The following is a 25,355-nucleotide window of genomic DNA, read 5'->3' as shown; positions in this document are numbered from 1 at the left end:
GTGCGTTGGGGCGGGCGGGCAGAGCGGGGCGCGCTCCGTGCGGCGGGGTGCTGCCTCCAGCCCGGCCCCGCGGCGCTGCGGTGGGCTCTGTCAGCCCCGCCCCGGTGCTGCATCCCGCCGCACCGCACCGCGCCCACACCTGCAGCGCTGAGCGCTCCGTGCCCCTGCGGAGGACCCGTGACCGCTGCCTTTGCTCGAGCAGAGCCGGGCGCCCTTGGCGTAAGGTAACACCTCGGCCTGGAGGCCCCGCAGGACCGCGTCCAGGAACGCTTCATCCCGTCGCTGAGGATGAGGAGGAAGCGAAGGGGCGGCTTCAGGCCGAGGCCAGAGTGCTCCGTGCACCCTCCCTGCCCGCTGAGGTGCTACCAGTTCTTACGCTGCATTGTCATGGGGGAGAAGGTCCGCAGCGGCCCTGTATGTGGGTAAAGTCGTTCTGAAACCATTGCTGTGGTTAAAGGGCCTCTCCAGGTAACTGCTGCAAGTACCGGTAACCGCTTTATTTCTGGAGCGCTCTGCTTCAGCCTGCCCAGGGAGCAGCCAGGGTGCAGGGATCGCGGCCCTCCTCGGGGCTGCGTGCTTCCTTAAGAGCCGAGTGTTGCAGTCACTGCAGACGATGCGATGGGGAAGGTCCGGCGCCTGGACAGCTGCGCTCTGCAGCGTGGGTCCAGCAGATCCAGGGAGCCAGGAGCAGAGAGCTAGTGCTGCGGGAGGTGAGGCAACTGTTCCCGACAGTTAATTGGCTGGTGAAATCATAAGGAGAAACAAAACTGAAAGTGGCCTCTGAGGAATGCAGTTCTCAGAGTAATGCCGATGGCCCGAGGTGCTTCATGCTGCAATGTACCGACAGGAATTGATGGCTTCAGGAGCAGCGCTGGGACCGAGCGAGCTTCCTGGTGATGTCACTGAGGAGCGGAATGAAATGTTGCTGAAGAGGCACTTGCGTGTTGTGCGTGTAGCTCTGCCAAACCGTGCTGCCCGTGAAGCTGGGGGAGCCTGCTGGTGTGATTCATTCCCTCGGGCTAATTAAAGATGACGATTGAAGTGTTAAAAATACCCAAATAAGAGCCACGCCGGAGGCACCCTCATCTCATGCTGTCCTCTGACATTTCCCTTCCTTCCTCCTTCCTGAGTTTCCTTGGGAGCAGCCCTGGGACAGGAGTTTGGTCCTTGTCGTGCTCTGAGGGGCAGTTTGGCCGCGAGGAACAGAGCCAGCCTGGGTCACCGTGCGTTTCCAGGTGTGATGAGGCCGGTGCTGCAGCCCATGGGCAGTGCCATGTGCTCCTGGGGTTTTATAGGTGCTTTCGCAGTGTTTCCTGTTCTGTTGTTGGGATCTAAAGAGAAGTGTGTGAGCAGGAGGTGCCTGGACCACAAGGCACGGAGCAGGGTCCTGGGGACGCATCTCCTGTCTGTTAGCCTCTGCTCTGCCTTGGCCCTCGGGCTTACATTAGTTGCTCAAGTTCTATCTCTCAACTGATCTAATGTAAATTAGAGTGATAGTCACCAAATTAGGGAGGATGGCTGAAGGCTTAATTAGGTGCTTAATGTTTGTAAAACATGAACCACACAAGGGCTCTGCAGGCACTCGGCATTAATTGCACAGGTGTACTCTGGAATCTGATTTAATGCGGCCTGTACGATGTGACTGAGCCAGATTCTATTAGAAAGCAGCAAAAATAAATGAAAAGCTGTACTGAACTGCTGCTGTAAGGCAGCACCGAGCTTCCTGTGTTCTGTACCTCCCTTTAGGAATGGCAACATGACGAGGCACAGGTAGTTTCTCTGCTTAAGGGCTAACCCTCGTCTAAATGTGCGATTCTGTTCTCTGCGGCTTCATAAAAACAAAAGTGGTGAGAGTGGAGCTCAGTATTTCTGAACGACCGCAGCGCACTGGAACAGCTGTAAACATGCCGAGCGGCTCGCTCACCGGCGGCTTAAGGGACAGGAATAGAGTGTGGTCATAGGATAATTATTGGCTGTGGCAGCATAAATTGCGAGGGTCCTGACGGAAGAGGGTTGATGTAAGTGCATTAATTTTATCTGCTGGGTAACGGTGCCGTTAGCTCCAGCTCCTCTGCTGGGGAGCAGCTGGTGGGCGGGGGCTGCGCTGTGGTGCAGTCAGGGAAGGGTCCATCCCCCAGAAGTCGCTTTCTTTTTTTCCTAAATAGTAAAAGTTTCCGACCCTTGGGATCCATTCCTCCCTTGGCCCAGCTGATCCCGGAGCGTGGGGCTGCTGTCCCTCTGCTGGGGACCATTTCCTTGTCATCTTCCTGGCAGCTCTGGATTCTGTCGCTGTGCTTCTTCAGGACTGGATCTTTCTCCCCTTTCTTCAATGCTGGAGGATGCGGCAGCCTCTTCAGAGAGGTATCTGAAATGGTTTGGAAAATATTGTGAAATGATCTGTGCAGGGTGCTGCTCTTACTGCAGACTTTGGATGTGTTGATGCCTCAGCAGGAAATCATCGTTAACTTTAATAAAACAATGAATGTGAAATTTGCCACACAAAGTAAATTGTGCGGAAATCAAAAAGGAGGTTCCAGACTTGGCCCTGATTCAGGTCACTGATGGGTCTGGCAGATGTTGCCTGGAGGTTGCCAGGTGTGGATGATCAGGAAGGCTCTTTCCACTGCTATTTACATGAAATTGGCTGCATCTCGGCCAGGCTGCTCCGGAATAAATGTCCTGGGCCGCCTCTCCGGGGAGTGCTGCCAGGCCCCGGGGCTTGGTTGGCCGTAGGGGCTCTGTTTGTGGGTATGAGCTGCTCCAGGATTCCTGTTCTGCTTGTCACCGGGCACTGGAGATTCCCAGGCTGTGAATCCAGCCTGTTTTACGAGCGTGTAATTATCATCTTAGGATAATACGAGGAAAGGCAGAAGCTCCTCACGGAGATGTTTGATCTCCCATGCATTTGCAGAGCATTTGAATACTCTGAATTAGATAATTTCCGTATACAGCATGAAAAAGATGCTCAGTGCTTGGAATTGAAGCCTTTCTTGAACTCGAAACCATCTTTTTTAGGGCGAATCGTGTGGGTGTAGTTGTCTTGCCATGCAGTTCTTGCAGGTGGGTGGTTTCCTTCGTTCAGGGCTTCATGGCACTGAGTGCTCTGGGTGCTCCTGGGCCTTCTGTGGGTGCTCACAAACCCTGAGCCTCGGCCCTGCCATCAGCCATGGTGCTGTTAGTCTGAAGTAGGTTAATGGTGAGCTCTGCCAGCAAGGTGCATTACATAACTGCGTAATTAACGTTCAGGACTCATCTGTCTGTTTACACTGGGTGCTGCAGGGGACATTGGTTCCTTTCTGTGCTCCTGCTCTCTGCTTGTGGCATATTTGAGTTCCTGTGGCTTTTGGCCTTCCATGGCTGAGTTTGTCCTCGGGTACTGGGAGTGTTCTGGGGTGTGTGTAAAGGACAGTACGGATTTTTTTTCTTGTACACCCTCTGGACTAAATGTTTGTGATTTTGCTGCGGACCGCTCTCCCAAAAGACCCGGGGTCCCGAGGCAGCCCTTTCGGTTGGCGAGTTCTTAGACTACCGTGCAGATGTTTGCTCGTAGAGACTTGAGGTTTCCCTGGCTTGGGGTCATTTTGCAAGTAAATGTCTTCATTCTCATTGCTGCATTGCAGCTGGGAGCAAACCCACTCCTTGCTCAGTGGGGGGTGCTGATGTGCAGAGCAATGTGTTCGTGATGTGCTCTTCTGCTCTGCATCGTTTGCTCTCTGCTGCCATGGGGTCAGCGTGAGACTATCTCAGTCCTGAGTGTGATGGTGGTATGTTTTATATGACTGTGTTTTGTACCTGGGGACCTGGTTTTGCACCTGTACTCTTCTTTTATGTCAGATTCAGAATAGGATATATATATATATATATATATTCCCTTCACTTGACCTCCTCAGTCACAAAGTGTACAACCTAACCTGGAAGAAGCGTGCATCTGCAGCCCGCTTAGTGCCTGGCTTCTCTTCTGCGCCTTGAAAGGAGGGAAGGCTGTGGTATGTCCAGTGGGAAACACAGCAGCTAATTTTAAGCTCTAGACATCTGCCCAATGTAAACTGTATTGAGATCACCCAACTTATTTTACCCAGGCAGCTGAGTAACATCTGACAGCTGAGAATCTCGTCTGGAATCCAACAGGGAAGCTGCGGGATGGAGGCACCATGTGCTATTAAGGAAAAATCTCTGCGAGAATTGCTCAGAGGAGCCAGCTGTGCTCTTTGGGTTGGAGGAGATGGGGGGCTGATGGGTTTTGGGGGCTCTGGACGCCTCGTAGGCAGAAGCTGGCCCAGTTAAAATTCCCATTCCCTGAGATTTTGTGGTTTCAGACAGTGCCCTGGTGACCGTGGGGTACTTGTGTTTTCTGACAGGGATTTCGGAGCGTCCCTTAAATCCTACAATTTTTTGTCAGTGTGTTGTAATGGAGGCAGGAGGTGAAGTACGAGTGGTGGTCATGAGCTGAGTGGTGGTGAGGCCGCCGCCTGCTCACGTGCTGGGTGTCTGCAGCTCTGAGGGCACGTACCTGTGTGCACAGAACGTTGGAGCTGGAGCGGGGCCGTGCCAGCGCAGCCAGACCTGAGAGGTGCTTTCTGCACAGGTTCTGATGGCTTGGGAAGGTGAGGTGTGCTGGAAGGCAGGTCTGCACGTTCCTTGCTGCAAGCTGCAGTAGGAGGGGGGAAGCTGCGATCGGCGTTGTGTGGGGGCTGCCTGTGCCGGTGCTGGGGAGGAGGCAGGAGCTGTTAGCAGCCGTGGGATTGTGTGGCAGGAGCGGGATGGCTGTGCCTCATCGCTCTGCTGCCTGGGGAGCGAGCAGGGCTGAGCTGTCAGCAGGGCACGGTGAGCAGGGGGGCCTTGGCATGGCTGCGTCGCTGCTGGCGAGGGGCAGGAGGATGCTGCTGCAGCATCAGGAGCATGTGGCTGCTGCCTGAACGTGGCAGGTCTTCCAGGATGACGGGGGAAGAATTAGAGGCCTTGACATGTTATGAAAGGGAAAAAAAAAAAAGACTAGCTTGCAGGGAGAGTTACTCCTAACAGCCTCCTCCTTGTGAGCCCTGGTTGCACGCACACAATGAAAGACAAGCTTCTTCCCGAGGTCCTGGTGCAACTCTTCCCTGTCTTCTGTGTTGGCTGCAGTGAACCCTGAGGAGGCTCTGCCCGCTGGGAACAAAGCAGTCCATTCAGCCTGCATCATATTTTTAGCAAAGCATGATTCTTCTTCAGTTTCAAAAGTAGCAAGTGGGGAATGCAGCCTACATCAGTGCGAGATGCAGAATGATCTCATTCAGGCTGCAGCATCTGTTTGGATTGAAACAATTACCAGTGATACCAGGAGATCTGCATTTCTTCTTGTTATAGCCAGAGACCGTGGTAAACAAGAACTGTTTCTCAGTGTGCTTTCTATGTCAATGGAGCACAACTGGGGAGAGATGCTTCTGTTCTGTGTCTGGGACCTGAGACCCCGAGCCTTGCATTTCCAGCAGCTGGCTTTGCCTTTGTGCTTTGGAGGAGATTTTGGGTTTCCTTTCATGAACTTTTTTCCATCATTAAGCTTTAAGTGGTGTGAGCAATGGAAATCCATGTGTATTTCCTTTCTGCTGCTGTTGGCTGAGGCACTGTGACTTGTTGGTACATCGATCTGCTTTATGTTAAAGGCTCAAAAGGGAGACAGACCAAAAAAAGAGCAGAGATGAGTAATTCTTGTTCATGCATGTTCTCTAGCATCTCACGGTGCTGTGCTTTGTGAAGGCTGGTTTGCCATGTATCTGCTTTCCTCCTTCCATTGCCCAGCGCTTTCTGGCGGTGCCCGGTCCTGTGGGTGGCAGGTGACGCTGCTGAGGGTGCTGGGGCAGCTCGGGGTGAGTTCTGCATTAGTGCTGTGCATCCTTTCTTCACGCCATACAACAAAGAGCTTCTGAGGGAGGTTCGTAAGCGGGATCTGTGACTTAATTTTCCATTCGTTATTACAGAAATTGAAGTTGTGTTTAAGCTGCTTGCAGCCAAGGTAGTGCTGAATTGCTAACTGTTCTCTTCCACTGCGTTACGAGCACGTGGTCTGTAACAGAGGAGGCTGCACTGGGGCCCATTTGTAGTCCTACAAAGTCTGGGTCCCACCACCAGCGATACAAATCCACCCAGCAAGCGCAGAACCGCTGCCAGCCCTCGTGCCCCAGGGGAAGGAGCCCGGCGCTGTGCTGGCAGCCGTGCTGGGTGCACGTCAGCTTCTGGGAAGAGCAGGGCTGCTGAGTAAGCACCTTCCTGGAGCAGCGGTGGGAGATGCCGGGCGAGTTCACAGAGCACGGGGTGAGCACTGGGTGCTGCTGAACCCCGCACGGCGAGCCCCGTGCTGCCCTGCTGCTCCTCCTGCCGGCTCATCCTGCTGCTCCTCAGTGCGTGGAGACATTGCTTGACTTCAGCAGAGTTACGGTAGGGCTGCGTCTGGTCCATGGTCTGAGTGCCATTGATAGCAAAACTTCCAGTATGCGCTGCTCGCTTTCACTTCTTGCTGTGGCCCCGGGGGCCCTCGCAGCAGCAGCACCCTGTGTCTATTGTCTTGCCAGCTGGCAAAACTGTGGCGCTTCTGTGCAAACAACCCTTTGCATGAGGCAGTTGTGTGGGAACGGCCAATGGCAGGCCTGAATGAGGTTACAAACATGTTAACTTGTTTCAACACATTTCCCTTTGTTCTCTCCCTGGGAGGCGGCTGGAGCTGCTCGTGCCCTGGTGCTGTCGGTCCTCGGGGGCTGGCAGCTTCGAACGGAGCGCAGCTCCTGGTGTAGATAACCTTGTACTGCCCGTGCAGAATGGAAGCTGCTCAGCCGTGGGATCAGTTGATGCAGCAGTGTTGTTCTGAACTTGTATGGAGAAGCTGTGCATAGAAAACCATGCAGTTCTTCACCCTGTCCCCGTGTTCTCTGCACTGGCTTGGTTTTGTTTGCGCTGGATTTCCTGTCAGTAGCTTTGCTGCAGTAAGCAGTGCAAAGACACCTTCGCCTCGGGACCCTTCTTTCAAGAAAATGCTGAAGCCTGGCATTCCAGAGCAGCCTGAAAGCAACCTGTGTCTGAGCCTGCAGTGCAGCTCTGCCCTGGCAGGCCGGACTGTCACCCAGCTATTTCAGCCTCCTTGGCCTCTGCTCCATGGCTTCAGCAAAGGCTACGTTCAGGGCAGCTGGCCGTCTGACAGTGAGGAGTAAGGCGACCCGTGATGGTCAACTTCAACTGTACTACTCATGATATACTCGTTTCCCCTGTGCAGATGATCTCTGTGGCTGGGCTGCTCTAGCAGAAGGACGCTAGCTGCTGGAGCTCGGGGATGTGCTGGTTGTGTCCAGGGAGGGACACTGAGGACGGAGTCCAGCAGCCTTAGTTCAGAAGTGCTGGTCGTGCAGGCGCTGCGGGCAGCGGGCAGGCAGCATCTGCTGCTCTGGCTCCAGCAGTGCAGGCTGAGAAGCATGGTGCAGGTATTGAGTGCTGTGTCTTAGAGAGGGCAGTGCCTCTTGTGAGTTGGCTGAGGAGAAGCAAGTGAATGATATCACTGAGTTCATCAGAACTGAATTAAACTTCACAGCGCCGTGGCACGAGTTTCCTCTTGGACTGCTTATATAAAATGGTGAAGGTAGACAAGAGGAGGTGGGGAAGGGTTTAATTTCCTTTAGGGGAAACTTTTCTTTCAAGAGTTTAAAGGATGCAGCTTTAAACCATATGTTGTATGTTTTTAAATGTCCTAAATTGTCTCTGCAAATGCTTGCTCTTGAGTGCGAGGACTATTTCTGGACCTGTTGCCAAGGCAGTGCCACGCAAGCCTCAAGGAGAAGCGCCTCTATTTCTCCTTGGTTTAGTTCTTTTGAGCATAGAACTTGTTCCTGGCCCCGTTTCTCAGAGATGTGGGACTGCTGCTGAAGGATAGCACTCAGTTTCTTGACTTGAGTGGCTGCCGAGGTTGTGCAGCACTCCCGGGAGCAGAGTGTTTGACAGCCACGTACACTGAGACTTGCTCAGCTCCACAGGCAGCTGCGTGTGAGCTGGGAAGGCTGCTCCCAGGTGTTCAGTCTGCTGCTGTGCTCCTGGTGTTCAGCCCAGCTGGTCGTTTCCATGTTCTTGGCCCTCAGGTGCTGGATTGAGAGCCAGGCCCACACTGTGCTCTTTCCTCATGGGCAACAACCACGCGGAGTAAGTCCTGCAGCAATCAGCTACAAGTGTTCAGAGCACTGCGGAGCGATGCTAAGATTGCTTGGAGGTCACGAGCTTGGTTATGGTCAGAACGTGTTCTCATGCTATTCCTTGTGTTTCTCTTCCTTTAGAGAAGCAGAGTCTTTCAAGGAACAAGGAAACGCATACTACGCCAAGAAAGATTACAACGAAGCATACAACTATTACACAAAAGCCATAGGTGAGAGCAGTTGGTAATGATAATCTCTGCTGAATGCAGTGTCTAAAAATCAAAGCTGGTTATTGGTTTTAAGTGATACCAGCAGGGTTTCCGGCAGCACATACTGGATGAAAACTTTTTGCTGGTTTAATTACTTTGCAGAATTTCACTGGATTGATTATGCAAGTTAGTGCTAACGTGGGTGATGTGCCACAGTTTTTTATTTCTCTTCCATCCAAGATATTTTTGGCAAGAAACCAATCCAGTTTTCCATCTAATGCAGGGTCAGCAGTGCTGCCAGGCTAAATGCTACAGGCTTCTGTTCTGTGTGAGTTAAAGCCTTTGCACGGTGTGAGAAGCAGTGATTTTATGGCTTCTGTTCTAAACCATCATGCATCTTTGTGAGCCGCGTTGGTGATTTTAGAAACTGGGAGGGAATGTGATTTTTTTTTTAAATCCCACAAGGACTTTTGAGTATGTTCTACAAGTTGTGTAGCTGCTCACCTTACGCTAACAGCAAATGCCTTTCCATTTCCTCCAGATACCTGTCCTAACAATGCCAGTTATTATGGTAACAGAGCTGCCACCCTCATGATGCTGGGGAGATTCCGAGAAGCACTGGGAGATGCTCAGCAGTCCGTCAGATTGGATGATAGCTTTGTAAGGGTATGTGGAAATCGTCATATTTCTTGTATGTGTCTGAACACTTGTCTGCTCCTGCAACTCCCTTTAACGGTCTTCTCAGGGCCATCTACGGGAAGGGAAGTGCCATCTCTCCCTAGGGAATGCCATGGCTGCCAGCCGCTGCTTTCAACGAGTTCTAGAACTGGATCATAAGAACACTCAGGCACAGCAAGAGGTAAGAAGCTGAAATGTTCCCTGTAGATGGGGCTGTCGAAGGAAATGGATTGAACTGGTTTGTAACAACTGTGTGCCTTGATGTCATGAAAAGAAATGAGATGGTAAGGAAGTCTCCTTACCTGTTTCTCAGTAGACCAATTAGTTGCATCATTATTTTTGTGTGTGGTTGTCTCTTCTTGGCAGGAAGGCATGGAGGCTAAGCTGGTCTTTTGCCAGCACTCCAGGGGAGAGTGATGGTAAGGGAGCATGGAAATGAGTGATGCAGCGTGTAGAAAGCTGCTCCTTCTGTATATCATTCACAAGTGTACGTTTTCCTGGGCTACCAGTTAGACTGATCTTAGTGCTGGCAAAAATGTTGACACAGTCCGCAGTTGTTCTGTGGTCTGCAGTAGTTTTTACTCTTATGACACTGGAGGGATTGACTGCTTGTATGCGTGATTGTGTTACAGACTAGTGACTGTTCTGAAACACTTACTGTGTGCTCCTGTCTTTAGCTAAAGAATGCCAGTACCGTGCTCGAGTATGAAAAGATAGCAGAAGTGGATTTTGAGAAGCGAGATTTCAGGAAGGTAAGATTAACTTGATTGCTTCCTGCAGCATCATGAGCAGACACCTCTTACCTGGCCGGGTCAGTTAGGTGCACATCTTCCCCCTGCTGGGCCCTAGTGGGAGGTGCTGTGCAGCATGGTTTTGCTATGGTCTCATAACACTGAGCAAATGAAAAGTGACGAGGGTGACTGGTTCGGGCTGAGTGTCCCCCATGGTTGTTTGCTTTGCAGGGTGAGTGGGACCACGAGTGAGCTGTTTGGTACAGGCTTGGTCAGCAGCAGCACTCGATCGCACTTTGCTCCTGAAATGCATGGCTGGAATTCTTTCTCAACTCTTTAATTGAAAGAAAAGAAGGCAATCTCCCTGTCAGTGTTATAGTGAGGGTCACTGAAGGAGTAATGCAGATCTACACTGGGCATTCTCTGTTACAGTTTCCAAATCTTTCTTGCCGTGGGCTGTAATGGGGATGCAGCCAGTACTGACCTGATACAACAAGAAGTGAGAGCATGAAATCTGAAAGGCACCTGACGCTTCTCATGAAACTGTTTCTGTTCAGTGGGTGCACGTAAGATCTGTAGAAAGGAGACTATTTGATGTGTTAAGCTCATTGTTTGGGCCACTGGCTCTTAGGCTAAGCTCAATGTTTTAGGAGCATAAATCCCAGCTTTGCATTACCTTGTTATGAGGAACAGATGGGGTGTATGGTCAGTCTGGATTGCATGTGTAGGAATCGCCCTGCCTGTGTTGCTTGTTCTGGACTTTTGCATCTGTCCCCTCACTTCTGCTGTCTCACTTCACTGGAAAGACTTGCATGAAATGTGATCTTTGTTTCTGGAGCGCTGCTCTTGCTCCTTTCTCACCCAGAAGCCTTTGGCTTCTCAGTCTGAAGCACAGTGCTTCCCACAGCGGGCAATCGTGATGTCACAGGCCGGGAAGGCAGATGAACCTTGGTGGAACAATCACCCTGTTCTCCTGCAGATGTCCCTACCAAAGAGGCAGAGATGGAAAAAGACCCATTAGATCACCCTGCCCACTGCATTCAGACCAGTCTAAGATCAGTCCCTGCACTGTACTTTTTTGTGTTCTGTCCAGTCCAAACTGTCTCAGTCTATTCAATTTCTGTCCCTCCCACACGCCTTTATAACGCAGGAAACAGGGGCAGGATTGTCTTCCTTGAATTTTTCTTCGGGGCCTACAATTTCAGAGGAGTTAAAGGGTTTGAACTTCTACAGGTGTTCCTTGAGTTTTCTGTCCAGTGCTATGTCATAGTAACAAAGCAGGGCCCACGATCCTGTGGACATAAAGCCCTTCTTAAAACAAAACAAAGAAGAAAGAAAAAACAAGTAGGGAATCTCACATGTGGTAACGGTGCAGTCTTTCCAACTAAGCCTTTGGACGTTGCTTTTCTCACACCAGGTTGTGTTTTGCATGGATCGTGCTTTGGAGTTTGCTCCTGCCTGTCACCGATTCAAAATCCTCAAGGCTGAATGCTTAGCGTTACTGGGTCGTTACCCAGAAGCACAGTCTGTAGCAAGGTGAGCATCTTTAAGGTCTCGAAATTGTGTAACAACTAGTGGTATGTCCTGTGTGCTGTCTTCTTCCAGAGGGATATAAAAAATAGAAGTCCTCAATGCAAATGATGACAAGAAAGTCTGCGTGAATTCCTCCTCCTTCCAGTTAATCGCACTGGGAAATGCTGCTTAAGCTTATTTAATAACCAGCAGTCTTGCTTGAGCAAGCTCATGCACTTTTTTTATATCCCTACCACAGATCTGATAAACCACCTAAATATCTCAGCAGCAGAAGAATGCTTTTGTTGATGAAAAGAAAAGTGCTGTAGGGTAACTCTTAAATCTGTGCGTTTATCACAGTGACATCTTACGAATGGACTCGACAAACGCAGACGCTCTGTATGTCCGTGGTCTCTGCCTTTACTATGAAGACTGTATTGAGAAGGCGGTGCAGTTCTTTGTCCAGGCACTCAGAATGGCTCCTGATCATGAGAAAGCATGTTTAGCCTGCCGTGTAAGTTGTTGGTATTGGGGTTGGGGCTACAAAATTACCAGGATTTTTTTTCTTTAAACCGAACCCTTGTTTCTGCTCAAGAAGTCCCCTCTCTGCCCCTTAGAAGTCTGTGACTTCTGTATCCTGTAATGGTGTCTGAAACCAGATTAGAATGGTTATGGCTGGGGACCCCTACTGGGTAAAATAAGGTGCATGGTATCCCCGACCCGCTCACCTGGTGTCCTTATCCAGGGTGTGTTGTCTTTCAGAATGCCAAAGCACTTAAAGCAAAGAAGGAAGATGGAAATAAAGCATTTAAAGAAGGAAACTACAAACTAGCATATGAACTGTACACAGAAGCACTAGGAATAGATCCTAATAACATAAAAACAAATGCCAAACTCTACTGCAACCGGGGGACAGTTAATTCAAAGGTAAGAAGTGGTCACCACGCAGGTGATCTCTTATCTTAGGTCTTATTCCTCACCACGTAGTTGATAAGCAGCAGATTGCTTATTCTACAAAGCGTGCACTTCTGTGGCTCCTGGGGCGGCTGGAACCATCCAGTGCTGTCAGCACAATGATTGGATCTGTTCCAAGCAGCTAGAGAAGTTGACTCCTAAAGAAACAAAACTCAAATGCTTGGGCTGCGTGGAGTGGGAGGGGGAGAAGGAATGTAGAGCGGCCTTATCTTAATCAGTGTGAAGGCATCCTTATTTGTGTCCTTCCTTGTAATGAGGAGATTGTGCTTTCATTTGCTTAAAATCGTAATGCTGCTTAGCAGATTTTTTTTTTCTCTGATTGGGATTCACTTCTGTCTGACGTTGTAGCTTAGGAAACTTGAAGAAGCAATAGATGACTGCACGAATGCAGTAAAACTGGATGACACGTATATTAAAGCATACTTGAGGAGAGCACAGTGGTAAGTGGGCGTTTATCTTGGACGTGCTGGGCAGGTTTGTAGATGGGAACCTCCTCCCCACAGCGATGAGTGATGGGGCAACAAATCCAGAGCTTAACTGAATACAAGGTGGTGTCTTCAGAGGCCCATGCAGACCTCTTCCGTGTGGTGCTGAGATGATGGGAGTGGTCTGTCCTGCCTGCGTGTGTCTGGGGCTGCCTGTCTGTTGTTGTGTGTAGGCAGGGTTTGTTCTAGAGCTCGACTCGCTGTTTTTAGAGGCTAACACGGGGAGTTGCTCTGTCCCAGAGAACCTGTCTCTTACTCTTTCAGAAGCATTGCTGGGAATCCTACTTGGGCCGAGCTGTTTCATGCCTCCAGATACTGAAATGGAATGCCCCGTTTCCCCTCAAAGGGAAATCAGCTGAGACTGTACATATTTCAGCTATAGATAATACTGCAGTGCAGCACAGTGAGGCTGAGAGAGTTGCACAGAGGGTGGCTGGGTCTTGCACCAACCAGGGAAGCTCATCAAAGCTCTGTTCTGACTGCGTGTTTATTTGCTCCTTTCCTTAACTCTGATGATTCTCCAGTTTGTGGCCAAGCTGCCTGGCCTCTAGGTGAACCAGAACCATTACTGCAGCCTTCCTGTTGTGTGTTCATTGTAACTTACGTCCTTCCGTGCTTTTCTTAAGCTCCATCTCAGTGATTTCTAAACCACAGTACGTAGTTAATACATGAGTAGGGCTGAAATGCTGACAGGCAGGAGCACCCTCCCTGAGGTGCCAAGATTAGCAGCCCTGGTCAGGAGTGACGGTGTGTAGCTCTGCACCAGCTTCCTTGAAATGTTGCTGGCTGCTATTAATTCCTGCTGTTGGGTAAATAATTACATGATCCCTAAAGTAGAACGTGCGCTACCAAGTGAGGTGGCAGTCCCAGCTTGGAGCCCAAAGAAGAGGTTCCCGTGCCAGATTTCCCACAGCTTGGGGGTGCGTAAGCCTCCAGTAGCTGTTTCCCTTTGCAGGCTCCTCTAGTGACTGTTCTTTCTGCAGCCCAATGCATGTATTTCCCTTAACTCGTATCTACCCAGAAAGCTTGTGCCTGAGCCCCCTTTCTTGGTGCTTTCTGTGAAGTACACCTTGGCAATCATTGTTCCCACAGTTACATGGACACAGAGCAATATGAAGATGCTGTAAGAGACTATGAGAAAGTTTATCAGACAGAAAAAACAAAAGGTAAATGTATGTGTTCTGTGCGTGTTTCCTTTCAATAAGACAGATGGGTTTGTTGCTGAATATGGTCATTGTTCCTAATAGTCTTGCTTTTTTAGTAGCCTGAAGTGAAATGGAGTAGCCTTAGTCTTTTCGGCTCGCTGTGTAACAACTACTGGTTCATAGCATTGAGTTGTTCACCTACATTTGGAAACAGCCTTAAGTGTGCAGTTAGACTTTAACTGGCTGCCTGGTTGTAAATGCAAGTGGGTTGGCTGCTTGTGGCCCTCGGATGCTTCAGTTCAGGTCTCCTCAGCGTCTGGTCTGGCAGGAGCTGAGGGTTGTGTGCGATGCACTAAAGCCGCTTTCCTTTGGCATCGCACTTCTTTGTAGAACACAAGCAACTTCTAAAGAATGCACAGATGGAACTGAAAAAAAGCAAACGGAAAGACTACTACAAAATCCTCGGGGTTGACAAAAACGCCTCTGAAGATGAGATCAAGAAGGCCTACAGGAAAAGAGCACTAATGCATCATCCAGGTATCCAGATGTTTTCAGAGCATGTCTTGCTGCTTTGATTCTCCTGCCCGCGACCGTCACTCAGAGCTGAGAATAAATAGGAGAGGGAATGCATGGACAAATCTGACCCCAGGAAATCTAAAATGCGTTCTGTGGTAGCTGGGCATGTGTAAAGCTTTCCATGTGCACTGGAAACATAAAGCTTCTTTCCTGCTTGGTTTCATATCGTTAGACCGACACAGTGGGGCAAGTGCAGAAGTACAGAAGGAAGAGGAGAAGAAATTTAAGGAGGTTGGTGAAGCCTTCACCATCTTGTCAGATCCCAAGAAGAAGGCTCGCTACGACAGCGGACAGGATCTAGAAGAGGATGGGTTGAACATGGGAGGTCAGTGTGTTTTTGTTTTTGTTTTTTTAATGGTATTCCACCACAGCAGCCTTTAAAAAGATAGGACTGAGTGGAGTCTGCCTCCTTCTCTGAAGCAGCCTGGCAGCTCTTGGCCTCCCATTTGTAATAACCCCATGAGTTGACTTTGTTTGGTCTGTGGAAGTGTTTGAATGGCAGATGTGCACTGACTGTTGGATGCTGCAGATAATCTGGGTTGTGTGGTGGATGTTGTCCTTGGCTGAGCTGTTTGACAGTAGGTGCTGCCATGCAGAAGCTTCTGTCATTCATAGGATTTATAAACTCGCATCACAGAAATTCTGTGGGTCCTGAAATGCTGCTTATCCAAAATCCTGAGGTTGCTTCTGTGAGTTAAGCTTGGATAGACTTTGCTTTTACCTGTTCTGACACTGATGTGTCCCGTGTTCTATGCAGTGCAGTATGGCAGCGTTCTGTGCTGCTGCATTGCAGTGGACGAAGCAAGCTATTTCTCCATAGCTTTTTGTAAAACGTTTTATGGGCCCTCAATTAAGAGGCAGTTTCTAAACTGAAAACTGTATCTGACTGTTTCACTTCATCTTACCACTTCCTTTTCTTCTCTGCAGACTTCGATGCAAATAATATATTTAAGGCCTTCTTTGGTGGGCCGGGAGGCTTCAGTTTTGAAGGTAGGTGGAGGTGTCCTGCTGCTGGCTTTGGAAGTGGTAAGTGCACAGATTGCTTCTCCCCACAGCCAGGGCTCCCCAGCTTTGGTGTGCTGATGGAGAAGAGCCTGCTGAAGTCCCTTCAAACCTCACGCATGGTCAGGCTTCATACAGCACTGAGCAAGCTCTCAGCACTTACCTAGTGTCGGCGACCCATAGAAGGAGCTGTGTGTTCATTAATGGCTTTTGTTAAGTGTATTTTTGGAAGTCTTGCATGGTTTTGTACCATTTGCATTCATCCTGGTAAACTTGCCTGCAGGGCCTCCCTTGTTCACACTGTCAGTAGTCTGCTCTTATCGGCTGGAATTCAGCTGCTGGAAATGCGTGGAAAAGATCTCCCCTTCTTGTCCAAATGGTTTTATTTGAGTTAATTACTTGGCATCAGGCTTTTGCAGGCTGCTGTTTACCCACGTTGTCTTTGAACTAATATCTTTCGTTTTCTTTTTCAGCTTCTGGGCCTGGAAATTTCTTTTTCCAGTTTGGCTAAACCTCACACACCTGGTCTGCTTATTTTAGCCTTGAATACGGACATACTTAGACTCCTTCCTCCATCATGTCTCATTGTACTTAGAGCAGTTTCATTTCTCTCGGTTGGAGACCTCAGTTTGTGTGCTTTGTGTGTGAAGAGGAAACCAGCTCGGGGAAGGGAAGGCTTGTGAATTTTGTTTTACTGTTAACTTTATTAAAAAAGGAAATAATAAAGCTTTGAATCTCTTGGTCCCTCCATGCTGGCCCATGCTTTCAGACTGCTCCCGCTGCTCAGCAGAGAGGATTTCCCTGAGTCCTCCTGGGATCTCGCCATGTGAGAGGGTGCAGTGATCTCCTGTTGTTCCGCTTGGCTGCGCGGCGTGGCACCGCGGCTCGGCTCTGTAGGAGCTCCTCCATTATCTTAATCCTCTGGAAGTGTTGCCAAGATTGGCTCCGATCTCGTGCAGTTGCATTTCACCTGATTGCTGTCTTTGTTTCCTTCTTTCTTTGCCGTGGTTCTGCCACAGTGGTGCCCTTGGACTCAGTGGGTGACGCGGGAGCTGCACGGTTGTGTCAGAGAGAAATGCTCCGGTGGGAATGCCCTGTGGTGCAGCTAGGATGAATTAAGGGCTTCGTGTTTCCACAAATTGTCCTCGTGAAGAGAATGCAGGATTTGCTCTGGGCTTGAATTTTTTCACCATGTGTTTTTTTTTTTTTTTTAATTAATCCACTTGAACATTTAATGCCTGTGCTGAACTTGATGCTGTTGGGTTTGGAATCGTCATGTTAGATTTTGTGTTACTGATCCGTAACGTGGACAAACTCTTCTTAGCTTTGAAGAAATGCAAAGTGACGTTGGGGTTATTAATGGCAGTGGTTACTGTGTGTGCAGCAGTGCGTTCTCACCATGTTTACAAGAACTTTGCCGATGCGTTAAGCTGCTCGAGGAGCGTCAAACCGAAGCAACTGAACCAGTCCAAAGAAGCAGGAAAACGCGAAGCCCCGCTCTGGGCTGGGGGTCTGCCCTTTGCTTCTCTTGCACAGTGTCTGGAGTTGTCTTGGACGAGCGCTGCGGTGATGAGCTGAGGGCCTGGAGCTGCGTGCAGCCGCAGCTCGAGTTGGACGCGGGTTCGTCCCGGCGGCGCCGCTCTGTCGTGGCTGCGGTGCTGCTGCAGGAGCCGCTGGGGAGGGCTCTGCTCCCACAGCTCTTCCCGTGTTCCTGGGAAGCGGAGCATCCTTTCCCCCCCGTGCTTTTGTTCGGGGCGAATCCTCGAGCCCAGCTCTGGAGCCCCGCGCTCGGAGGCGGCTCTGCAGCCAATGAGGCCGTGAAGGAGCGGGCTCAGCGGCGCTGCTGGGGCGTGCAGTGCAGAGCTGAGCTTTGGGTGAGAACAGAGGCGTTCGTGCACAAACGTGCAAGGCTTCTTCCTAGAGAAACCTGACACTTTTATATCGTGTCTAACTTGACTTTTACTGCAGGAGCAAAAAATTGCAATGAATCAATTGCACGGAGTGGTTCCTTCAGATGCTGACATCTTTGTCTTCCTTCCCGCTGAGGCTGTGCTTGTCCTGCCAGCTGGGCAGAGCTGCTGGGCTGCAGTGCACGGTGACTTTGTCCCCAGCAGCTGCAGTGGAGCCGTGGTGCTGCTGGGCGCGCGCTTGGTTTGGTCGGAACTTTGGACAATCTGCTTTCGTAGAGGGAAGTGTTAAGGGCTTAAATTCTAGTACTGCAGAATTAAGGAAGCGTTTTATAATCGCTCGGAAGTCAGCTTTTCAAATGAGCCAATGTTAAGTAATACTAACTGCCACATTTACTTAATTTCCTTCGGGTCAGTGTGATGTGATGGACTTACCCGGATTGCACTGAGAGCAGAGCGAGGTCCTGGCGCTTTTCAGGCGCGAGCGGCGAATGCGTGGGGAATGGAAATGCTGCCCGTGCCCACGGGGGCTCGCCCAGCTCTCGTGGCAGCGTCAGTCAGAGCTTGCAGGACTTACCTGAGCGTGGCAGATCCGTGATGCATCACCCCGTGTGTGCCGGGAGTTACTGCACAGTACTGCACTCCTCTCGGTCACCACGCAGGGCTGGGTTCTGCACTGCTCGGTGCGATGGCTGCGGTGGTTGTTGGTGTTTCCACCCCGCTGTGTCCTTCCATCCTGGCTGGGGATGGGACCCTTCCTCGGGGGTCAGGAACAGAACGGCTTTTCCTCCGAGAGAGGGCATGTACGCAGCAGGTGTTTATGAAGCTGTGCGTGAATGCATGATTTAAAATAGTTCAATATTAACGTGGTGAGTGCCAAGACTTCTCTCCGAGTGCTGCTGTGTGACGGGGGCTGATGGAGGATGCTGTCCCTTCCGCAGGCGCCTGGCGTTGGCGGCTGCCCCCGTTGTGCGGAGCTGTGTGTGTCTGCGCTGTGCGGGCGTCGCCTTTGGTGCTCGGTGGCTGCGCCGTGGTGCTGTGTGAGCGCAGGGGCCCCCCGCGCTGTTTTTTCAGACCTTGGTTTCCGTTGGCTCAGCGGGAGCTGCCAGACGTGGGGACTTGCCGTGGAGTTAATGAAGGTCTGGAAGTGACGTTTTGCTCGAACTTGTTCCGGAGCTGGGGTCGGTGGCGGCCGTGGAGCGCAGGGATGTGGGGAGCTGAGGTGGGGAGGAGCGGCAGCGTCGTGGGGGCCGGGCATCGTCCTCATGGAGAGGTGCAACCCTTGGCCAGGGTGAGCTGAGACGCACCCGGCGCTGCCCATGGACACGGGGCCGTGCCCTGCACGGGGAGCGCAGCCGCGTCCCAATTGAGATGGAAGCAGCTTCTTGTCTGAAGATGAAAGGTGCATCCATAATGTTGGCGTTCGGGAGATGCTTGCATGTGCGGTGATCTGACCTCGAGACCACCGGGTCTGCTGTGGTTATTTATTTTTTTCCTTGTGTGGATTTACTTTCCAAATCTGATGCTGTGTCCGCTCCAGCTCCTGCAGGGAGCGCTGCGCGTCCCTCCCGGGCACCGACCCGGGGCCTTAGTCTGCTCTGGAGGCCGTTCCGCTGCTTCTGGCTGCCCGTTTTGTCAGGCTTTTCTAATTGTCTGCTATCCGTGCTACCCAGGGAAGTACATGGTTTTGTTTGTGAACTCAGAAGTGTTGCTATGAAGCTGGATCCTGTGCGCTAAAGGCTTCTGACTGTTTTGTAAATAGTGGCATCAATGCAGACTGGGTGGGTGGGAACAGTCTGGGGACAGCAGTGTTAAATAGAGGTGGAATAGTGCAGGTCCCACGCAGCTTTCTGGCTCCGGGCTGCAGAGCGGCAGCAGCCGAGCTCTGCCCATTTCCTGGCCTCTCCAGGATGGTGTGAAACCGATGGAATCCAAAGCGTTAGGACCGTGCAGGGCTTTGCTAGTCCTTCCCATTCACTTCCTCGGTTTAATAACTGGAGATGTTCACTTGTCTTCAAGTGGATGGTCCTTGTCCCCTTTAAATGTGTGCCTTGTACCCTCCCCGTCCTGTGGGGCAGAGGGCGGCTGTGGATGGCCCCTGCTTGAGTTCCCCCAAGTTGCTGAGCTCCCTGTGTTCCGCAGCAGCGGGGCCGTGCCCAGCCGTGACCTCCCTGCTCCCGGAGCCGTAACCCGGAGCGTTCCCTATGGAAGCTGCTTCTCCAGGAGCAGGGCCTGTGTCAGCGCGGGCAGACGCCACGCGTCGCTCTGCTGCCCGTCCTGCAGCCGGGGCTGGGGCTGAGGTTCTCCCCGCGCAGCGCTGGGCGGGTTGTGCCTCCTGAGCTGCCCCCGATGGGGAGCTCTGCAGGAGCTCTGCGGGAGCTGGGACGAGGCCCAGTCTGCAGCGCCGCGTTGCAGGGGGTGGCCGGGCAGGGCCGAGCTCTGGGGGGCGCGGGTGCCGCCCCCGGCCGGGTTTGAGATTCGGCTGCAGCTCCGGCGCAGCCAGCACTGATCGCCTGCGTTATCGGCCCCGCTTCGAAAGAGAAAACCGCGGGGAGCGCCGCCGGGGGCTGAGTGCGAAACAGCAGAACAAGCACCTTCCTTGCATGCAAACCCGCTTTGTTGTAAAGACGTTACGGAATAGCCGAGACAAAAGCAGAGAGCGCTGTGAAGCCGACTTGGAGAGGACGCCGCGCCCCGAGCCGCTCTGTTCGCCCGAATCCAAATTCCGAGTGTTACCTCGGTGTCAGTTCCTTTCCCGGGGGAGGGAAGGGGTCCCTGCATGGAGCAATCGTCCCCAGAACGCTTTGCCAAACTCCTCCTCTCCAAGGGCGGCTTCGCAGCGGGGCGGGCGCTGTCCCCCGCCGCCCCTCACCCTTCTAGGATGTGAACGGTGACAATGTGAATATTTGTTGTTTACTTCACTAGGCATAACTCATGATGATGTGTTTATATGAAGAATATCACAGACCGAAGCAAAAACCGTATGCAATTGGTTTACTTTATTATAAACTGTATATGATGTACAAACTAATAAAGACGTCGCTGAGGACGCTGTCACTGTGCTTCTTGGGCGCACGGGGCCTGGTGCCGGGAAGGGCTGCGCTCACAGCTCCCCTGCTGCAGCGGCCCAGCCCCGTTCAGCTGCTGGCAGTGGAGGAGGGGCGGGATCGGGGATGGTGCCCGGGGTGCAGGCGTGGATTTTTTGGTTGGTGGTGTTAGAATGGGGATTTACTCTCCTCTTTTTTTCATTAAAAAACGAAGCAGGCGCTGTTTTCCTTGGCTGGCCGGGCTCCCCGGGGCGCTCCGTGCTGCTCTGCAATGCTTCGTGCTCCCCCCCCCCCCCCACCTTCACGGAGCCGAGCCCAGCACGCGCGTGTGGGACACAGTGAGGATTTCCATTTATTAATTGCGGATTAAACCACGGCGCAGCTCAGCGGGTTGGGGCCCACAGCTGTTAGTTGAGGTTTGTGTTACAGAGTAGTGACCGCGGATCTGCTGCCTGGCAAACGATCGGACTAAGAGCAAAAACATAAGCTTTAATGAAACAGACTTAATAACAGCAGGGCTCGCTCATTAACTTCTTCCCACCCCGCGGTTGGGGTTGGAGCAGACTCGAGTTACGCGGTTACAACCCCTCCCTTTACTTCCTAAACTACAATGTTACTTCCATCCTACCGTTCAGTGCATTAGCTACAGCTAGTCAAACCTTGCACGAAGTACAGCTCTATACTTCAGACACGATTTTAGTTTCTACAAAATAAGGTGGAAAAGACGTTAGTTCATCTCTTCCGTTCCCCGCCGAGGCAGGATTGTTCCCTACAGAACAAGGCGCTGGGCAGCGCTGGGTGCAGCCCGTTCTTAGCGCCTGGAGCTGGTGCAGGAACTGGGCGCAGCTCCTCGACGTTGTTCCCGTTTCTGTGGTTTTTCTCTCCCCACGTCCACAGAATTTGGCTCGGAGGCGTCACCGGGCCCCGCGCTTCCCCCCCGCGCCCAGCAGCACAGCCCTGCCCTGCACAAACGGGGCTGGAACACGCGTGGGCTCCGGGTTGCCCCGCTGGCTGCTGGAAGTTCCCTTACAGACAAAGCTGCTCGGAGCCGCTGCCCTGCGCAGACGCAGCAGCCTGCGCGCGGGTCTGGCCTTCACCCGGCGACGCAGCTCCCAGCACCGCTGCTGTTCGTCCGCCTGGCGTGGGAGCGGGGGGAGCTTGCGCAGCTCGCTGGGCTTCAGAGCAGTTCTGCACGGGCTCTGCTCCGCCACTGACGTGTACAGATCTAACGATTGTGGTTCATAGGGAAGTTATAAAAGACAACGGGAGATCGTCCTCGGAGGAAGAAAACAAGCAGGGCCCCACGAGAGCCGGTTCTCCCCACACTCTCCCTTTAGAAATGCTCAGCGGCACTTTGGTTACTGAGGGTTACCTGACCGTTCTCCTGGAGTTGCTTTGTTTTCTTCCTGAGGCCAATAAACTGTCTCCCCAGAGATGTTTCGTACTGAGGCGGCGAAAGGGCTTGCTTAGTAAAGGTAGAATTATTTCTCTTTACAGTTTTAAAGGTTACCGAGTTACTTGCCTTCTCAAAACAAAGGAGGGAGGTGCCCTGCCCGCGCTCTTAGATGATGGTGCAGGAGCTGAAGGCAGAGCCCCGTTTGTTGGTGCTCTGCGTAGGCACGAGTTTTCCTTTTCCATAGTAACCTGAGAATATCGCCCTCACATCGATCTTTTTGGAAAGGACGAGCATCCACATCCCATTACCAAAATACTGCAGCTTCCCTCCTCCAATTTCCCCCATTTCATCCCCTTTGTTCCCCGCCTTTTCCAGTTTCACAAACTCCAGCAGATCGATCCCGGTCTGCACCGCTTCCACGCCGCTGGCGCAGCCGAGGGTGATGTGAGCGCGGCTGCCCCTGGGGAGGCTGTCGGAGGCCAGGACCTTATCGGCGTCCCCGGGCCACAGCAGCAGCTGCTGCTCGCTCAGCTCCACGCGAGCTCCGACAGTTTTCGTGGTGACAAACAGACCAGAAATGGACAAGGTGAAGCCTTTGCCGTAGGAGGCTCGCACAGCCTGGGGGGAGAGGGGCACAAGTCAGAGCCGAGCTTCGGGGTCTTGGAGCTTTGCTGCCCACGCGCTCGGGGTCCCCGGCTGCGGGAGCCCTCCTCACTTCGCCGTGTTTGGAACGCGACAGCCGCACGGTGAGGGCCGCCCTCCTTCCCAAACCCCAAATTTACCCGGGCACTGAGTGCAGCTGTTTGGAGGTGGTTTAGCTAGAAGGGTAACGCCACGATTTACCGCCCCTCAGACCGAGCTACGGGCGATGAGGGTGGAAGTCGGAGCGAGCGGCGGGCAGAGAGAAGCGCTCAGTCTGGACGCTGACAGCGAGGGGCTGGCTCCCCCCGCTGATCACTTTTCTATGGCTGGGCCACGGGGACACACGCGTCCCTGCCGTTCCCCCCTCAGCTGGGAGCAAAGCGGCCTCCCCAGCCCGCTCCCACCGCGCGGAGCCCTGGCTGGGAAGGGCCCCCCCGAGGAAGAAGGGGGGGACGTGGAGCTGCAGCGCTCACCTCGTGCTGCGCGTACTCCTCAGCCCCCGCTGCTTTTCCGAAGTCTGTGTACTTGGTGGTGCAGTGCAAGACCCCGGGTGGCCGCTTCACGAAGTAGCTGGTGAGATCTATTTTTATTTTGGGATCTTCAGAAGTAACTGCAAACACAGGAGAACGTTACTATGACACGAGGATCCCTCAAACGACACCGGCGCTTAAAGCCCCACCTCAGCTTTCCTCACCCCTCTGTCCTTCGTGCTTCCTCTCCTCGCTGCTGGAAGAGCTGGACACAACCCCCTCCTTCCACCCGGGATGAGGATGCAACCAGAACACAGAAACTTCTGCATGCCCTCCCAGCCCCCTTCGCACACAGAAATCCCGCGGGGGCAATCTCAGCTGTGGCTGCATCTGTTCCTTGCAGAACCCCCCCGCTCCCCGCGGCCCCACAGACTTTCTAGGAAAACTTCCATTCATTTTCAGTTAGAAAAGCCCCTTCAACACCTGTGGGAAACAGAGATCGCGGTCTCTAAACAGGTCTCCCTGTTGCCAGCCTTATCTAAAAACATCACTTTACAGGCTGACCAGATTTGTTCAGTTTGCTGAGCATTAAGGCTGCATCAGAAGGAAGAGCTCGGTGAGACACCCCGGTACGTACAGAATTTGCTCTCCTTTTTGAAGGCTTTGAGACTTCCGAGCTCATCCAAGAAGACCTGGCCAGCCTTCCTCAGGATCTCAGAGCTTCTCTTGCTCAAAAACCACCCATAATACATGGGGAGGAACTCCTTCTCCAGGCTCGGCTTCATCTTCTTCAGGTCGTCCGCTGTCAGTTTCCACTGGTTCTTATCCTTAAGCTGCGAGCAATCCATTCTCCACTGGGTTTTGGGCTCAGCAAAGATGACTTTGTAGCGGTATTTGTCAGCAATGTCAAAGATTTGCTCCAGTCGTTCCCTTTCATGGTGAGTGTCATCCAAAACGATAACGCTGATCTCTCGCTTGCAATAGTCAACTAGATCCTCATCCACTTTGGAATATTCTTCTGGGATGCTGCTCCTCAGCACGGGTGTGATTTTGTAGCTGTCGGCAGCGATCACCCTGCAGGCGTCCTTGTACCGCTCCTGAATGGCCTGAGCCAGCGTGGACTTCCCGCTGCCAGGAAGCCCCCGCAGGATGAAGAAGGTTCTGGACTCTTTGAGCGTGGAGACGGTGTCGTCATCGTCGAGGAAGGGGAACCGCAAGCTTTCGGGCCGTTCTTTCGCTGACTGAGCAGACATTTTTCTAAATATTTTCGGGAGGAATGGGTGGCTCTTCTTCGAGAAGCTTCTGTTCTGAAATTCAAGAGGAAAATACTGCTTCGGAGCTTCCGCGAGCTGCCGCCGTGCGAGCGCGAGGCCTCGGGGGGGGGGGTTGTCCCTAAGTCCGCCCCGAGCGCGGCCCCGTGCCCCGCTGTCCCCGCCCGGCGCGAGGGGAGGGGGAAACGGCGCCGTCACCGCGCGGAGCGGGCAGGGCCCGAGGGGCCGGAGCTGAGCCCGGAGCGCCGAGCAGCGCCCGCGGCGGGAGCGGCTCCGCCGGCAAAGGCGAAGCGAAGGCGTCCCCGGTTCGTCCGCGCCGCGGCCCCGCTCGGGGCTCCGGGAGGAGCGGCCGCTCCGGGTGGGGGCTGCGGGCTCCTCGGGCTCCTCCCAGCGCGGAGCGGCGAAAATCGCTTCCGGGAAAAGCAGCCGCGCTTTCACCGCCGCCGAACACGAAAGTGAAAGCGGCCGAGGGCGGAGCGGGCTCTTATGAGCAACTTCTCCGCCCTTTACTCCAGAATTCGGGAGTTCCAAAGCGCTGCGCGTGCCGCGCTGCAGCCCCTCCGCTCCCAGGGCCGTGCGGGCTGAGCGCCGGGGCGCACGGAGCCGTCACCGCTCCCAGAACGCAGCGCAGGGGCCCCCGCTCGGAAGGGGACGACGCGACGCTCCCGTCCCCCCCCTCGGTCGCCCCCGGTGGGGTCGGGGTCCCATCGCCCCGCCAGAAGCGGAGCCGTGACCGCGTCCCGGGGCCGCCGCTCCCGCACCGGCGCGTCCCATCGGGCCGGGGCTGCGGGGCTCGGTTGCCCCCGGGGCCGCTGTTCCGCTGGAGGCAGCTGCGGGCGGGCGGCACTGAGCCGCTTTTCAAACGTGCAAACAAAAGAACAATAATAGAAAACACCCCCGGGCCCCATTGTTCGGCAGCCAGCCCCGAGGATAAAGCGCTCCTTTATGCGACGGAGCCGCGCGCGGCGGCGCGGGACAATGGCAGCACAGAGGCGCGGGGCTCCGCGGGCGAACAATCCCCGATTGAGCGGCGCTCCGTCCCACAAAGCCCCCGCTGTCCCCGCGGCCGCTCCGGACCCCGCCGCCCTCCGTGCTCCGACGGAGCCCGGCGAGGGGAAGGGGCGGCGAAGGGATAGCGCGGCTCAGGGCCCCCCCCCCGCATCCC

At 53.2% G+C, this 25,355-nt stretch overlaps 2 protein-coding genes across 5 annotated transcripts; one reads left to right on the top strand and one right to left on the bottom strand.

Annotated features, from left to right (window-relative positions):
- Positions 169 to 16,207, top strand: DNAJC7 (DnaJ heat shock protein family (Hsp40) member C7). Of its 4 annotated transcripts, XM_021377733.1 has the most exons (15): positions 169 to 710; positions 848 to 2,361; positions 8,286 to 8,374; positions 8,895 to 9,019; positions 9,099 to 9,212; positions 9,709 to 9,783; positions 11,180 to 11,298; positions 11,635 to 11,788; positions 12,037 to 12,201; positions 12,598 to 12,689; positions 13,827 to 13,900; positions 14,270 to 14,416; positions 14,628 to 14,780; positions 15,383 to 15,445; positions 15,931 to 16,207. In XM_021377733.1, exons 2-15 carry the CDS (start codon positions 2,330 to 2,332, stop codon positions 15,966 to 15,968), a joined length of 1,440 nt encoding a protein of 479 aa, XP_021233408.1. In that variant the 5' UTR covers positions 169 to 710; positions 848 to 2,329; the 3' UTR covers positions 15,969 to 16,207. The 4 variants fall into 4 exon arrangements, with proteins under 4 accessions (XP_021233408.1, XP_021233407.1, XP_021233409.1 ...); XM_021377732.1 differs by having other exon boundaries at positions 169 to 2,361; XM_021377734.1 differs by lacking the exons at positions 169 to 710; positions 848 to 2,361 and adding an exon at positions 2,404 to 8,154.
- On the bottom strand, positions 20,344 to 24,638 carry CNP (2',3'-cyclic nucleotide 3' phosphodiesterase). Its single transcript, XM_021377735.1, has 3 exons — positions 23,557 to 24,638; positions 22,923 to 23,059; positions 20,344 to 22,425 (listed from the first exon to the last, which is right to left on the bottom strand). Exons 1-3 carry the CDS (start codon positions 24,170 to 24,172, stop codon positions 21,973 to 21,975), a joined length of 1,206 nt encoding a protein of 401 aa, XP_021233410.1. The 5' UTR covers positions 24,173 to 24,638; the 3' UTR covers positions 20,344 to 21,972.

This window comes from Numida meleagris, chromosome 26 (genome assembly GCF_002078875.1).
Source record: "Numida meleagris isolate 19003 breed g44 Domestic line chromosome 26, NumMel1.0, whole genome shotgun sequence".
Taxonomy (NCBI): domain Eukaryota; kingdom Metazoa; phylum Chordata; class Aves; order Galliformes; family Numididae; genus Numida; species Numida meleagris.
This window is presented reverse-complemented; position numbering and strand designations above follow the sequence as displayed.

What these genes read in the sequence shown, in the direction of transcription:
- CNP (XM_021377735.1), bottom strand. Translation starts at nt 24,172, where the DNA reads ATGTCTGCTCAGTCAGCGAAAGAACGGCCCGAAAGCTTGCGGTTCCCC. An exon ending in CAAAAAGGAGAGCAAATTCT is followed by an intron (nt 23,060 to 23,556) that starts GTACGTACCGGG and finishes CTGTGTTTGCAG; the next exon opens with TTACTTCTGAAGATCCCAAA. An exon ending in AGGAGTACGCGCAGCACGAG is followed by an intron (nt 22,426 to 22,922) that starts GTGAGCGCTGCA and finishes CTCTCCCCCCAG; the next exon opens with GCTGTGCGAGCCTCCTACGG.
- DNAJC7 (XM_021377731.1), top strand. Translation starts at nt 8,203, where the DNA reads ATGCTAAGATTGCTTGGAGGTCACGAGCTTGGTTATGGTCAGAACGTG. An exon ending in TGGATGATAGCTTTGTAAGG is followed by an intron (nt 9,020 to 9,098) that starts GTATGTGGAAAT and finishes CGGTCTTCTCAG; the next exon opens with GGCCATCTACGGGAAGGGAA. An exon ending in GGATGGGTTGAACATGGGAG is followed by an intron (nt 14,781 to 15,382) that starts GTCAGTGTGTTT and finishes TCTTCTCTGCAG; the next exon opens with ACTTCGATGCAAATAATATA.